The sequence below is a fragment of the Chanos chanos genome, chromosome 6 (genome assembly GCF_902362185.1).
Source record: "Chanos chanos chromosome 6, fChaCha1.1, whole genome shotgun sequence".
Taxonomy (NCBI): Eukaryota; Metazoa; Chordata; class Actinopteri; order Gonorynchiformes; family Chanidae; genus Chanos; species Chanos chanos.
This window is the reverse complement of record NC_044500.1, coordinates 256137-270000: the sequence shown is the minus strand read 5'-3', so window position 1 is coordinate 270000 and position 13864 is coordinate 256137. Positions and strand designations below refer to the sequence as shown.

The 13864-nt window shown below is 42.9% G+C and overlaps 1 protein-coding gene across 1 annotated transcript in view; it reads right to left on the bottom strand.

The window, feature by feature from the left end:
- Positions 1-13864, bottom strand: part of naalad2 (N-acetylated alpha-linked acidic dipeptidase 2) — a 33869-nt gene that overhangs the window by 10954 nt on the left and 9051 nt on the right. The window contains exons 3-9 of the mRNA XM_030777699.1: positions 11115-11301; positions 10716-10817; positions 10375-10500; positions 4824-5010; positions 4603-4696; positions 2462-2557; positions 1806-1891 (exon numbers count right to left, since the gene is read on the bottom strand). Coding sequence (XP_030633559.1) covers positions 1806-1891; positions 2462-2557; positions 4603-4696; positions 4824-5010; positions 10375-10500; positions 10716-10817; positions 11115-11301 — 878 coding nt within the window. The remainder of the gene's footprint in view (positions 1-1805; positions 1892-2461; positions 2558-4602; positions 4697-4823; positions 5011-10374; positions 10501-10715; positions 10818-11114; positions 11302-13864) is intronic.

Sequence of the window (13864 nt, the reverse complement as noted above, 5' to 3'; positions counted from 1 at the left end):
ACTGTGTTACAATGTGAAGACTGTCCCTGAACTGTGTTACAATGTAAAGACTGTCCCTGAACTGTGTTACAAACTAAAGACTGTCCCTGAACTGTGTTGAAAGTAAAGACTGTCCCTGAACTGTGTTACAAACTAAAGGCTGTCCCTGAACTGTGTTACAAACTAAAGGCTGTCCCTGAACTGTGTTGAAAGTAAAGACTGTCCCTGAACTGTGTTACAAACTAAAGACTGTCTCTGGCCTGTGTTACAAAGTAAAGACTGTCCCTGAACTGTGTTGAAAGTAAAGACTGTCCCTGAACTGTGTTACAAACTAAAGGCTGTCCCTGAACTGTGTTGAAAGTAAAGACTGTCCCTGAACTGTGTTACAAACTAAAGGCTGTCCCTGAACTGTGTTACAAACTAAAGACTGTCCCTGAACTGTGTTACAAACTAAAGGCTGTCCCTGAACTGTGTTACAAACTAAAGGCTGTCCCTGAACTGTGTTACAAACTAAAGGCTGTCCCCAAACTGTGTTACAAACTAAAGGCTGTCCCTGAACTGTGTTACAAACTAAAGGCTGTCCCTGAACTGTGTTACAAACTAAAGGCTGTCCCTGAACTGTGTTACAAACTAAAGGCTGTCCCTGAACTGTGTTACAAACTAAAGGCTGTCCCTGAACTGTGTTACAAACTAAAGGCTGTCCCCAAACTGTGTTACAAACTAAAGGCTGTCCCTGAACTGTGTTACAAACTAAAGGCTGTCCCTGAACTGTGTTACAAACTAAAGGCTGTCCCTGAACTGTGTTACAAACTAAAGGCTGTCCCTGAACTGTGTTACAAACTAAAGGCTGTCCCTGAACTGTGTTACAAACTAAAGGCTGTCCCTGAACTGTGTTACAAACTAAAGGCTGTCTTTGGCCTGTGTTACAAACTAAAGGCTGTCCCTGAACTGTGTTACAAACTAAAGGCTGTCCCTGAACTGTGTTGAAAGTAAAGACTGTCCCCAAACTGTGTTACAAACTAAAGACTGTCCCTGAACTGTGTTACAAACTAAAGGCTGTCCCTGAACTGTGTTGAAAGTAAAGACTGTCCCCGAACTGTGTTACAAACTAAAGGCTGTCCCTGAACTGTGTTACAAACTAAAGGCTGTCCCTGAACTGTGTTACAAACTAAAGGCTGTCCCTGAACTGTGTTACAAACTAAAGGCTGTCTCTGGCCTGTGTTACAAACTAAAGGCTGTCCCTGGCCTGGTTTCAGTTCCCTGACTGGGACTGGACATGAGGGTGGATGATTTGTAACTTAATGAAGATAAACACTTGCAGGCAAAGCCAGTGTTCACTAATGCCAGATTTTACAGTATGAATTTACATTCCAGTTGGCTCTTTTGTTATCTTGCTAATTTACAAGGACATGCATACTGTAAGGTGATATCAGAGTGAAGATCCTAACACGGAATACACTGACTCCTGAGTCAGTGTGTCATCAGGAGGCCAATGACTCAGAGGTCTGAAGCTCACTGGAGTTGAAGAGACCACACCCTTTCAACGGCCTCTTGAATATCTCTCAGTGATTATCAACATCAGGTACCATTTGAAATGTCTCTAGATATATGCAAATGGCATGAGTAGGGCGATCAGTTGCTTTACTGGAAACAGTCTCATCTGTTTATCTCACTCTTACTGGAAACAGTCTTACAAAAACCCCAGGCTGTAAGTTTTTCATTCAAATTTAAAGTGCAACTGCAGGATAAAGTCATAAACATATACAATTATTGCTGACAGTATCTTTTTTATGTTTTAAAGCATTAATAGAGAGACTGTCTATTACCTGGCTCCACAGCTCCACGGATTTTTCCAATGACATTATAAATCCTGGTCACCTGGTTACTGCTGTGGATGTTCATCCGAACTTTCCTCAGAACATGACAGGGGGAGAGGAAGAGATAGGAACAGAGATGAGATGGGCAGAGGAAGATTAAAGAGATTTATTTGTCACATGCTTGACTGTGCAACTGCAGTGAAACGAACTAAAACAACACAGACAACTGTGTAAACGTGAAGCTAAATATCGGTATAAAATTAACTAAAGAAGAAAATAAAGCTACATACAGGTCAAGTAACAGAGAAACAATCTAAAATAATAAATAATAGTAAAAGCTATATATACATGGAGGTAAACAATATAATGTAGATATGGAAGAGATGGGGATGGAGATGAGAGCACATGGGGGGGGGGGGGGGTGGAGATGATTTTCATTCTTTTCTTCTTTTCTTTTTTTTCTTTTCTTTCACTTCTCCTCTCTTTTTTTCTTTTAGACTTGGGCTCCTTAAAATTGAGTGATACAGTTTGGTGTGATTTTGGGTATGTTTTACCCTGTACAGAAGACTGGGGTTAAGGTCAGGGTTAGGGTCAGGGTTAGTCTCTCTCTGTCCCTGTCTCTCTTTCTCTCTCTTTCCGTTGAAGGGGAAGAGTGGAGGTCTTACTGGGAAGCAAAACTCTCAGTGAATCCAGGCCCTATGCGATATGACACATGCAGCGCCCCCTTCCAGGTATTCGGAGGAATTTGTCCCCCCATATTCCTACAGAAAATGATACGACATACAGTGAAGTCTACAGTACTGTGTTAACATTACTTACCCTAAATTCTCAAATAAAAACAGAGTCTCAAATTATAGCCATCTGTTTGGGTAAATAAAGGCCGGTTCCAAATATAGGCCGGGTAAAAAACGGGAAACCCCCCCCCCATAACTTACAGAAAGGCTCAGGTGATAAATTCATCATATTTCCACAGCATTATTTACATCAGTGCAACAGCATACAGTAATTATGCTCACCACTCTATTACTATTAGTTTCACTCTTTAACAGAGATACGGATAGTGTTCTTATTTCCACAGCATTATTCACATCAGTGCAACAACATACAGTAATTATGCTCACCGCTCTGCTGCTATTAGTTTCACTTTTAACGGAAATACCATGCCGATAGTGTTCTAACTCACGTGGATTGTGGTCGCTGTAAGACTGTGTGTGTCAATGGCCCATTATTAGTAGTCAGGGACATCACTGCAAAAACTCTCCTTCCTATTGCCTATGTGTTATTTCATTATTCCTATGAGTTATTTCATATAACAACACGTCTTAACGGTACTTGGAAAAAGTCATGGAGGGGAAAAACTGTCTGATTTTAGATGGCATAGGTACTGGTAGGGACAGTGAGCTGGAAATAGAGGAACAAATTTGACCTTTAACCCTGTCATATGTACCTTTGCCTACAAGTTTCCTAACGGTATATCTGACATGCTCTTTATTTTTCCCAATAATTAAAACATTTGTTACCGTGATGCAGTAGGCTATGTTATTATCTGAGAACTTGTGGGCCAATACATTTCTATGTGATATCGAAGCTTGATTGTTTTGTATAACTTTTTTACGTCAGATATCTCGTGGATATAAGCATATGTTGTTTTTTACTTGCCTGCTGTTATTATCAGCACCATATCATTATAATCAGACACAAACTGCCTGTAGTTGATACAGTAATACAGTAAGCTACAGGCTATAATCCAGTAGTAGGTATATCTGTAAATCCCTATAGGATTAATTTCTAATTTAGCATTACTACAATATTACAAAATATACTACTAAAAAGGAAAGAGCGTAAATAATATCCTGTCCGTAATAATAGCCTGTCTCAAATGAAGGCCTTGTTTTTCTTTCAGCTGAGGTAAAGCTATTTGAGAATTTACGGTAAAGCTGAGGTAAAGCTATTTGAGAATTTACGGTAAGTGAAACTGAAGAATGAAAAATAATTATAAATACACCCAGTGTGTAAACAATCAGAAATGCAGTTTTACATATTGTCTGGCCAGCACCAAATAATTTGCTTTCACATTCATTTTTTTACTGATCTTCTTGGAATGATTTTATTACTTTGATGGTGTAGGTAGGAAAATAAACAGGTGTGGGTCACTGACCAAAGGAGCCCAGCCCAGTACAGCCCAGTGAGTTTGCCTATGTTCAAAGCCACACACTGGCATAATTATGAATCAGAGCTTTAACCAGACATACCCCTGTCAGAGTTTTCTGTGGTGTGTGGTGTGTACCTGTCTGTGGTGTGTAGCTGTCTGTGGTGTGTAGCTGACTGTGGTGGGTGGCGTGTAGCTGTCTGTGGTGTGTGGTGTGTACCTGTCTGTGGTGTGTGGCGTGTAGCTGTCTGTGGTGAGTGGTGTGTAGCTGTCTGTGGTGTGTAGCTGTCTGTGGTGAGTGGTGTGTGGCTGCCTGTGGTGTGTGGTGTGTACCTGTCTGTGGTGTGTACCTGTCTGTGGGGTGTACCTGTCTGAGGTGTGTAGCTGACTGTGGTGAGTGGCATGTAGCTGTCTGTGGTGTGTAGCTGTCTGTGGTGAGTGGTGTGTAGCTGTCTGTGGTGTGTAGCTGTCTGTGGTGTGGGGTGCCTGTCTGTGGTGTGTACCTGTCTGTGGTGTGTAGCTGTCTGTGGTGTGTGGTGTGTGGTGTGTAGCTGTCTGTGGTGTGTGATATGCAACAAATGAATGAGGAAATGAATCAGTGGGTTGGGACCAGTGGGCAGGACTATTGACTATTGACTATTGACTATTAAAACTCACTTGAGAAGATGAAGGGCATCGTGATAGCCAATTGGATGCACAGGAATTCTGGGAAGTCCCACTCCTTCATCCAAACTGTATCTGTAGGTGTATTCTGTGACACACACACACACACACACACACACACACACACACACGTGTACATACTCTCATAAACACTACTTAACAAATACAAAACAGCCTAAGTCAAGTATAGAACACACACACACACACACACACACCTTTAGCAGGATACCCTGGTGTGAGGGGGTCTCCTGCTCCATTGAGGTTAAGGACATTCCCTCTCTGGACACCCCCCCCAGGTAGGCTCCAACCATGGGGGTACACATGGACCCCCTCTGCACAGTAATCAGCTGGATCAGAGAAGAGAATTATTCCCTTTGCTCCGGCCAACACTGCATTCTTCACCTAAACAAAATGTAGCAGTCGATACTGTATTCAACACAATACTGTATTCAATACAATACAATACAATACAATACAATACAATGAAACACAGTATTCAATACAACACAATACTAGGGATGTAACAATATATCTAATTTCGCGATGTCACGATAAGTAAAATGTCTCGATACTGTCGTGGGACTGTGTCAAAATCTACCAGGATATTACATAGTTATTTTGCAAGTATATCTGTGTTCCACTATCTCTCCTTGTCGAAAATTGTAGCGTACTGATTAAGAGAATTAAGCCAGACAAGATGATAATTTAAAAAAAAAAGTAAGACACAACAGGGTGCGTGTCACATCCAGGCTGGCCAATTAAAGAGTTTTATTTGACGGGTCAGAGTTCGCTGGGAAAAAAAGTTGTTGGCTGCTGCCGGGGAGACACAAGTGTAACAGGAAAAGAAGAAATAACAAAGCCTTGTTTGTTTTATCATTATGAAGCATCAGATCATGATATCTGGATGTAATGGTGGGCAACTCTAAGAACCAAGTGCTGTCAGTGCACACTGCACAAATGCTGAGTGCATGTCGAGAAATTGCTAATGTTACTCTGCTAAGCTTCAGACCAGAAATGTTGTGTAACTCGCTAGGCAAGTTAGCTAGGTAGCTCACTAAGATAGCCAGATTTGTACATTCATTTGTGTGGAAAGGGATATTCTTTTTTGTGTTTTTGCCATTAAGTGGTATGGAATTACTGTCATCATAAACACTGTTGCTAACGGATTTACCAGGTGTCACGTTTGCCCAAGCCAAATCACTGTCTGAATTAGCTAACCATCAGAATGTATAGTGGATCTTGGTAGCCTCAATTTGCTAACTGGGCATCACAGGCCGTCATTGGCAATTATCAAGTTTACATTAAAGAAGGATGCCACATCCTCGATTTCAATCTCAGCTTCAGCCACACTCATTACTCTTGTAGTTGACGCTGCTAGTCTGCTACTGAAACCTCTTCTTTTTGTCTATGACCAAAACATATAAAACATGAGGGCTCGATTGGAATGCTAGAGGCATGACATATGACTTTGTGCACTGGTAACACAAATAATGATACACGTGACTACTTTCATTTTATATATTTATTTACTAACTAATTTATTTGATGCATAACGCCAACTTATACATCCCACAGGACCTCAGATACGTGACCGTCATTCCCCTGAATAAGGGTGAGAAATCAGACTGTTCCAATTACAGGGGTATCCCACTACTCTCCATCGCTGGCAAGATTCAAGCCCTTGTTCTCCTGAACAGGCTCACCCCGCACTAGCCACGGAGAACACATCAGAACCTCAGTGCGGCTTCCGTGCAAAACGGGGCACCACAGACTTGATCTTCATGCTGAGGAAGTTACAGAAGTGCAGAGAGCAGAACATGGGTCTCTACACTGCCTTTTTAGACCTGATCAAAGCCTTCGACATGGTGAGCCGTGAGGGTCCATGGAAAATCCTAGCATGCCTCGGCTGCCCGCCCAAGCTCCTCACCATCCTCTGCCAGCTCCATGAGGGTCAGTTAGAGCAGGTCAAGCTAGCTGGTTCCTTGTCAGACAGCTTCCCCATCTCCAAGCAGGGTTGTGTACTTGCCCCAACGTTGTTCTCCATCTTCTTCAGTATGATGCTCCGAGAAGCCAAGGACAACATGGCGGATGGCATCTATATCCACTTCCGAACTGATGGCAGCATCTTCAACCTGCGGTGTCTGCTCGCCAAGACAAAGACCCTGGAGCAGCTGGTCCTGGAGCTCCTGTTTGTGGATAACAGCACCTTGATCGTCCTGGAGCTCCTGTTTGTGGATGACTGCACCTTGATCGCTCATAGAGGAAGCACTACAACGCATAGTCAACTGCTTTGCAAAGGCGGCAAAGGGCTTTGACCTCACAATCAGCCTGAAGAAGACCTAGGTGATGTACCAGCCTTCACCTGGTGAACCCTACAGTCTGCTGCACATCTCCATCGATGGCACCAAGCTCAACGCAGTGGAGCACATTACATACCTGGGCAGTGTCATGTCCAACAATGCCACAGCCAGCAAGGACCTAGACAACTGCCGATCCAAAGCTAACAGCTCCTTCGAGTGCATTGCTAAGAGACTGTGGCAGGACCACTCTCTGTGCCTCTCCACGAAGCTAAAGGTATACAGAGTGGTTGTAATCCCAACCCTCCTATACGGAGCAGAGACATGGGTCTTGTACAGGAAGCAGGTATGTCTGCTAGAGTGCCACCAATGTTGCCTATGCACCATCCTCAACATCAAGTGGCAGGAGTACACCTCCAAGGGGGAGGTGCTAGAGAAAGCACATCTGCCGAGCATCGAGTCTATGATACTGAAACACCAGCTGCGATGGGCGGGGCATGTTGCAAGGATGGAGAGTTCGCAAATGCCAAAGACTGTCTTCTCTGGCGAAACATCGTGAAGGAAAGTGCAATCGAGGGGCCCCCAGAAAGTGCTTCAAATACCAGCGAAAGAAGCAGCTTTCACTAGCTGGCATCCATCGCCACTCATGGCACCAAGAAGCAAGCGACAGAAAAGGCTGGCACCGCTGCGTCAACGCAGCCAGCCTGACGTTTGAAGCTGGCAGACAAGCAGCTGCTAAGGACAAGAGGAGAAGACAAAAGAAGCGTGCCACCCTTCAGACATCACCAGCCCGGGGCTTCCCCTGCCCCAAGTGCAGAAAGGTCTGTGCTGCACGGATTGGGCTCCACAGCCACCGAAGAGTCTGCAAAAGATAGACAGACCATCCTCCCTGATCCTCGCAAGCAAAGAACAAGCCAACAATACAATACAATATTGTATTCAACACAACACAATACAATACTATATTCAGCACAGTACAATAAAATACTGCATTCAATACAATAGAATACAATAAAATACTGCATTCAATACAATACCGTCAATACAATTATCGGGCAGCAATTGGAGGAGAGACTTTTCACAGTGCAATACATGAGCAAATAAAAGTTTACTTGTATATTAGAAACTGCATACACTCTCCCCCTACCCCCCTCTTCTCACTCTTCCTTGACCCATCTTCCTACTCTCATTCCTCCTCTCTGTCTCTGTCCCTGTCGCTTTGATCATGGCCTAAGCCCCCCTTGCTTTCAGAGACAATACAGAAACTCAGATGTTGCACCTAACAGATGCCAGAGTTGATGACTCAGCAATGAATACCTGAACACCTCAGTGATGAGTTCACCTTGTGACTGGCAATTGGACCATGTCTGGAGTCCAATGAACATTCCCTCACTCCCCCTCTAGGCAAAGACACCCCCAAAAGGAAAGCGGCACATAAAAATCTAGACACCCTGCTATCCTACAGTTAAGCTACGCTAGAGTTCAGCTACAATTCTACAGCTTAGCTCCAGCTAAACTTTGGTTGCATCAACCATAATAAAGTCCGTCTGCTCTGTCCTGCTCGTCTCCGTGAAGAGTTAGCCCAGTCTCGCCACTTCGGAAAACCTGCAGCACCAAAAGACTCCCCTGGCACCGTCACGAAGTCTTGCACATTGTTTCCGACTGCCAACTTCAGTAACTCCGGTCTCTCATACCTGAACGTGGCTGGGCCTGCTCTGCTTCTTTCCTTTTCCCTCCTTCCTTCACTACCCTTTTGTGTGTGGGTAACTCCACTAGAACATCACTGTTAGGATGGTGGTGGTAGAGTAGGGAAAGGCACTGACACATGAGATACTGGAAGGTGCTGCCTACTTGGGTGTTGTGTCTCTGAGCTCTCGTCAGAGGGGGGAGCTTGAGAACTCTTTAAAGAGTTTGCCACGAACTGATGTGGCACCATATTGGTTAACAGCGGTTGTCTCTCCCTATTCCTCATCATCATTTCCCCACTGGGCAATACTGGAGTCTTTCGCCTTTTGTGCTCCTGTCAGATTGCCGTAACCATAAATTAACCTTCAAAGAAACAGGGCTCGCCAGGTGCTACGCACGGACACCGCGGTGCACTGGAACAGCCTTCTGGAGACACCGCCTGCAGGACTGCATTCTCCCTGCATACCTGCATTCCCCCACATTTATTGAAGATACCCGTATACCAGATTACATGCACTCCACGCCAGTTTAAGGGGAGGACATCAGTGAGTCACAAACATGAGAGGTTGTGTAGCAGTAACCATTTTTACTACGGCGAAAACTAGAAACGCAAGAGAAGGAGAACAGAGAACATCCAGGGCACAGGGTTAACATGACAACCAATAAGGCTCGTGGGACTGGGCTAAACCGGACTAATCACACACTGTGTCACTCCGCCTTCACATCAGTGACCTCATCACATCTGTATCAGTGCGCTACACTGGCAGACGTATGACCAGTGTAATTTTTATATTTACATTTATTTTTTCTTTATTTTTTAAAAAAATTATACAGTATTTTTTTTCTGGTCGTATGTACGGATGGTTATAAGTTGCATAGGTCGTAAGTCATGGAGAGGCTGTATGTAACTAAAGGGATCCTCGGAGACTGCACAGCCAGACTGGGGGAACGCAGGTGGCGCCTCCAGAAGGCTGTTCTAAGGCACCGTGAATTCCGTGTGTCCCAGCCACAGCTGGATCTTTCAGTTCAATGGTGATGAAGGCAATTTAATGGATGAACAAAGTAATGAAAACAAAAGACTTCAGGAAACAAAAACTGTATGTCCAGGAGGGATTATCGAAAAGAATATGGAGTAAAATGGTGGAATATGGATTACTATCCAAATCGTAAGTTCGAGACGAAGAGTTTTCCAGCTCCTCAGCTCATCAGTTCTCTCCTTAAGTATCCTCCACCACACAGACCCCATGTGTATGTCAGTGCTTTTCCATACTCCACCACCACCATATCCTTACAGTACAACATACATTACTACCATATACAATGTACATTATTACCACAATACATTTAATATTGTAGTCAATGTAACACAACACTAAATTACTTCATTCAATACTAATCAATACAACACTGTGAATTCGAAATATATTTGGTAAGTGCTTTGATTGGCAATACACTGACTAGCACGTATATCAACCAATCTAACGTCTGTGAACAGGTCTACTGATAAGTATCTGAACTATTTATATGCGTGTGTTTTGATGCATCAGAGTTGCGGTGAGTACATTCTGAGGACTGTACTATGAAGCGAGGTAAAGGTAACTTCTGGTTAAGTTAATTCAGAGTAAGTAGTAAACCTACTGTTAGAAGAGCCCTATGGCTTCATTCTCTGAGCAAAACAGGTTTACTACTTACTCTGAGTTAACCGAACCAGCAGTTACCTGGGTGAGCAAGTTACCTCGCTTCGTAGTACAGGCCCCTGGTCTCTAGAGCTCAAAAGACCAACCTTGTTTCCTCTGAAGATCTTGCCATATCTGGCGATGACAATTTTTCCACTGCAACTAATCCCCATCTCTCTCTCCAAGTGAAAGAAGTCTTCGGTCCGAGCATAATTCACATACACCAGGTCACCCTACCCACACACACACACACACACACACACACACTAATCAGAACTGTTCTTTACAGAAAGAAGATAAGCTTGTTATTTTCAAAATGGTGAGAGCTATCATCCTAAATGGGATGGCTCTCACCGGCATGGATGTGTTTGTGTGTGTGAGAGTGTGTGTGTGTGTGTGTGTGTGTGTGTGTGTGTGTGTGTGTGTGCAAGTGTGTGCGCATTCTGACCTCTGGTTGTCCTTTAGCAGAGAAAGCACTGTAGGGCGGAACAATGTCAGATACATTCTCATACCCCTCTGGGACCGGTTCAGCCAGAGAGGTATTGAACACCTTAGAGAGAGAGGGGGAGAGAGAGAGAGAGAGAGAGATGGTGAAAGAAATAGAGAGAAATAGAAAGAAAGGTAGAGACCAAGAAAAAGACGGACAGACAGAAGGAAAGAGAGGGGTGTTTATGTTTGATGTTTATTAACTGAAGCTGTGTGATGCAAATTATAGATCACTATATCTGAGCTTAACACTCAGCCTCAACAAAAGCAAAGATACAAATTATCCATTTGACATTCTACTCCACCCCCATTCTCTGTGACATCACAGTCCACGCCTATGCGTATTCATTCATTTGTCTACCTCATTCCCCTGCTGGTCCACAATGGAGATGTAGTTTGGGTTGGAACTGTTTGGGTAAGACAACAGAACATCGTATGGCACAATCTCCACTGAATCCAGCCCAAACTCCAGCCACTCCTTTGCAATCTGCTCGGCCAATATAAGGTTCTGCTGAGTGCCAGCCAGGTGGGGCAAACGGGTGAACCTCCTGGTGAATAAGTGGAGAGTTCTCTGATATTATATGACATTATATATATATATATATATATATATATATATATATTATATATTATATGTATTAGGTCAGAAATGGATTCTGTCTGTAGTAGTTTAGTACATTCTTACCTTTTCAAGGGTTAGAACACACCATAGGTGCCATCATCAGACTAAAAGTAGTGTTGTCAAACTTTCTTGCCAAGCACAATATGGTGTATGCATTAGATAAAGGACTCATAAAGCTACCTGTTTTTGTACTGTGTAGTTATTGTGTGTTTAAATGTGACATATTTTAACAGTGTAATTATGGATCATGTCACTGCAATGTAAGAGTTTTCCACAGATGTCTTTTCCTGTGGTTGGTGAACCCAAGACCCTATAGGATGGCCATTAAGACATTTATCACCATTATAATGTCTAAATAGGGTGAATATGGGCAAAGTGGGACACTCTGATCATTTAAAATGATGCAAGATGTAAATAATGATCCAAATGTCTCAAATGTCAGAGCTATGTAAACTTAGAAACTTAAACTTAGAGTTGATTTTTAGTGATGGAAGTCCATACACATAATGATAAAAATGATGAAATTTAAGTGTCTCACTTTACCTGTATTCACCATACTGTTTACATCATGAATTAAGTCTCAGTGGCAGCTGACAATCCAAAGTTTAGTGCAGGGGTTGCTGAAAATATCTCTTAGAAACTTTGGGCATTTTTCTTGAGAAAGAAAGTTTGCACGCAGACCACTGAAAAGGTGAAGTGTTCTTTCAAATGCCGGACCGAGAGACGGGAAACGTGTGTTACTGTGCTGTAGTCATTTCTGCTGGTCCAGATGCACAACATCACAAAAGCCTTTAAGCTTCTCTACTCGCACTGAGTAAATATGACAGTAATCATATACCTTCACGACAAAACTCTTCAAATCCATCGGCAGACAGTCCACTGCTGTTTGTAAGGTGTTATGTATGAAGTGTGCATTGCTGCCAACACCCAAAATCTCCCCTCCTAGTTTCACCTGCAGCTCTCTCCAGGTATTGCCCTTGCCAGCCCTCTTAACACCTCCAAAGTTTGTGTCAGTGCTGTTGGCACACAGTGCAATTCGTTTTTGTTCAAGGTGATGCTTTTTGATGATACTCAGATGTCTTTCCCGCCACAGACGCAAATTCAGTTAGCTTGACCTTTACACTGTCTTGTGGATTAAAATAATGCACAAGTGCATTGAACAATTTTGTGTCTTTATGACTGGATGCATCTATAATCAGTGTGACAAATAAGCACTTCTCCAAATCACACTGAAGTTCTTCCTCTGATAAAGGAGCAAGTACGTTGCATATCATGGCCTCAGAGTTGGCACTGGCAGAAGAAAATTTCGGATCATATATTTTCTTCATCAATTTTGCAGTGAAATCAGCCGATCGAAGACACAACAGAACGGTATGCAAAAAGTCCTTCACTTGCGCTTGGTGTGCAACACTTACTTTTTGCAGCATCCAGATGTTTTTTTGCACACACACATGCTGTGTGATGTCAGTTTGACCGCCGCGGGAAATGGAAATGCAAGCCCCATAAATCTCACACCTCACTCCACCAGGCTCTGACTCCTTTTTCAAAAATTCAAATTCTTTTTGAGGATCCTCAATAAATGTACAGCGTGTTTCTTTGACCTTCTTCTTCAGGTTTCTTTATTCCAGGCTACTTAACCATGCTCGCTCTCACTCGCTGACCCCTCAATCACTTCACTTAACTGTAGGTCTTCTGGTAGGGGATTGTGATTGGATAATATAATGAATTTGTGTACTTTAAATGTAATATGGTGTGATTTTATTGGTTGTGATCGGTTCCTTTGATTGTTTACATGATATTCTTGTGCGTACTGGGGCTGCTGCTTGGGTATGTAAGCTAAACCTATTATTAAAATAAAGATGTTTAATAGGCATCTTTGGTTTAAATTTAATCAACGTGGAAATATGGGACAAAACAAGATTTTATTACAAGTCGTGCACCGCCAGCACTCAAATCGTAGCCTATCTAGCTCCCTGATAAACTAAAATGTTTTCATATATTGCAGTAGATGCAATCAGATTCTTCACTATGTAAAATGAGGTTTTCATTACAGGTTACTCAAGTCTTCTAAATGACATAAACGCCATATGGTCTGCGCAAAAGTAGTATTACCATGGCAATACAGATGGAACACACCCTGCACTCACATTAACGGAGATGATGCCCACACGATTATTCTGAACCTTTTATCTCAGTGGGAACCAAAAATAATGCATCAGCTGACTGGGCACCACTGAACCTGAACAGAAGCCCATGATGTGTCTTTTCTCAGAGTTGGTCTGAGACTGGTCTGAAACAGTCACTGCAGACCAAAGCATCATAACGATGAAAAAAAAAAGGTCAAACTTTTACTCTGAGGTCAAGGACGCAAATGTCTGAATGGTACAGGGTCAGTCTATGAGATGAACAAGTGGTACATCTTTGTGGATACATCTTTGGTCCTCAGCAAATTACTGTTTTATTTGACTCAAGTTCTAAATGATCCTGCC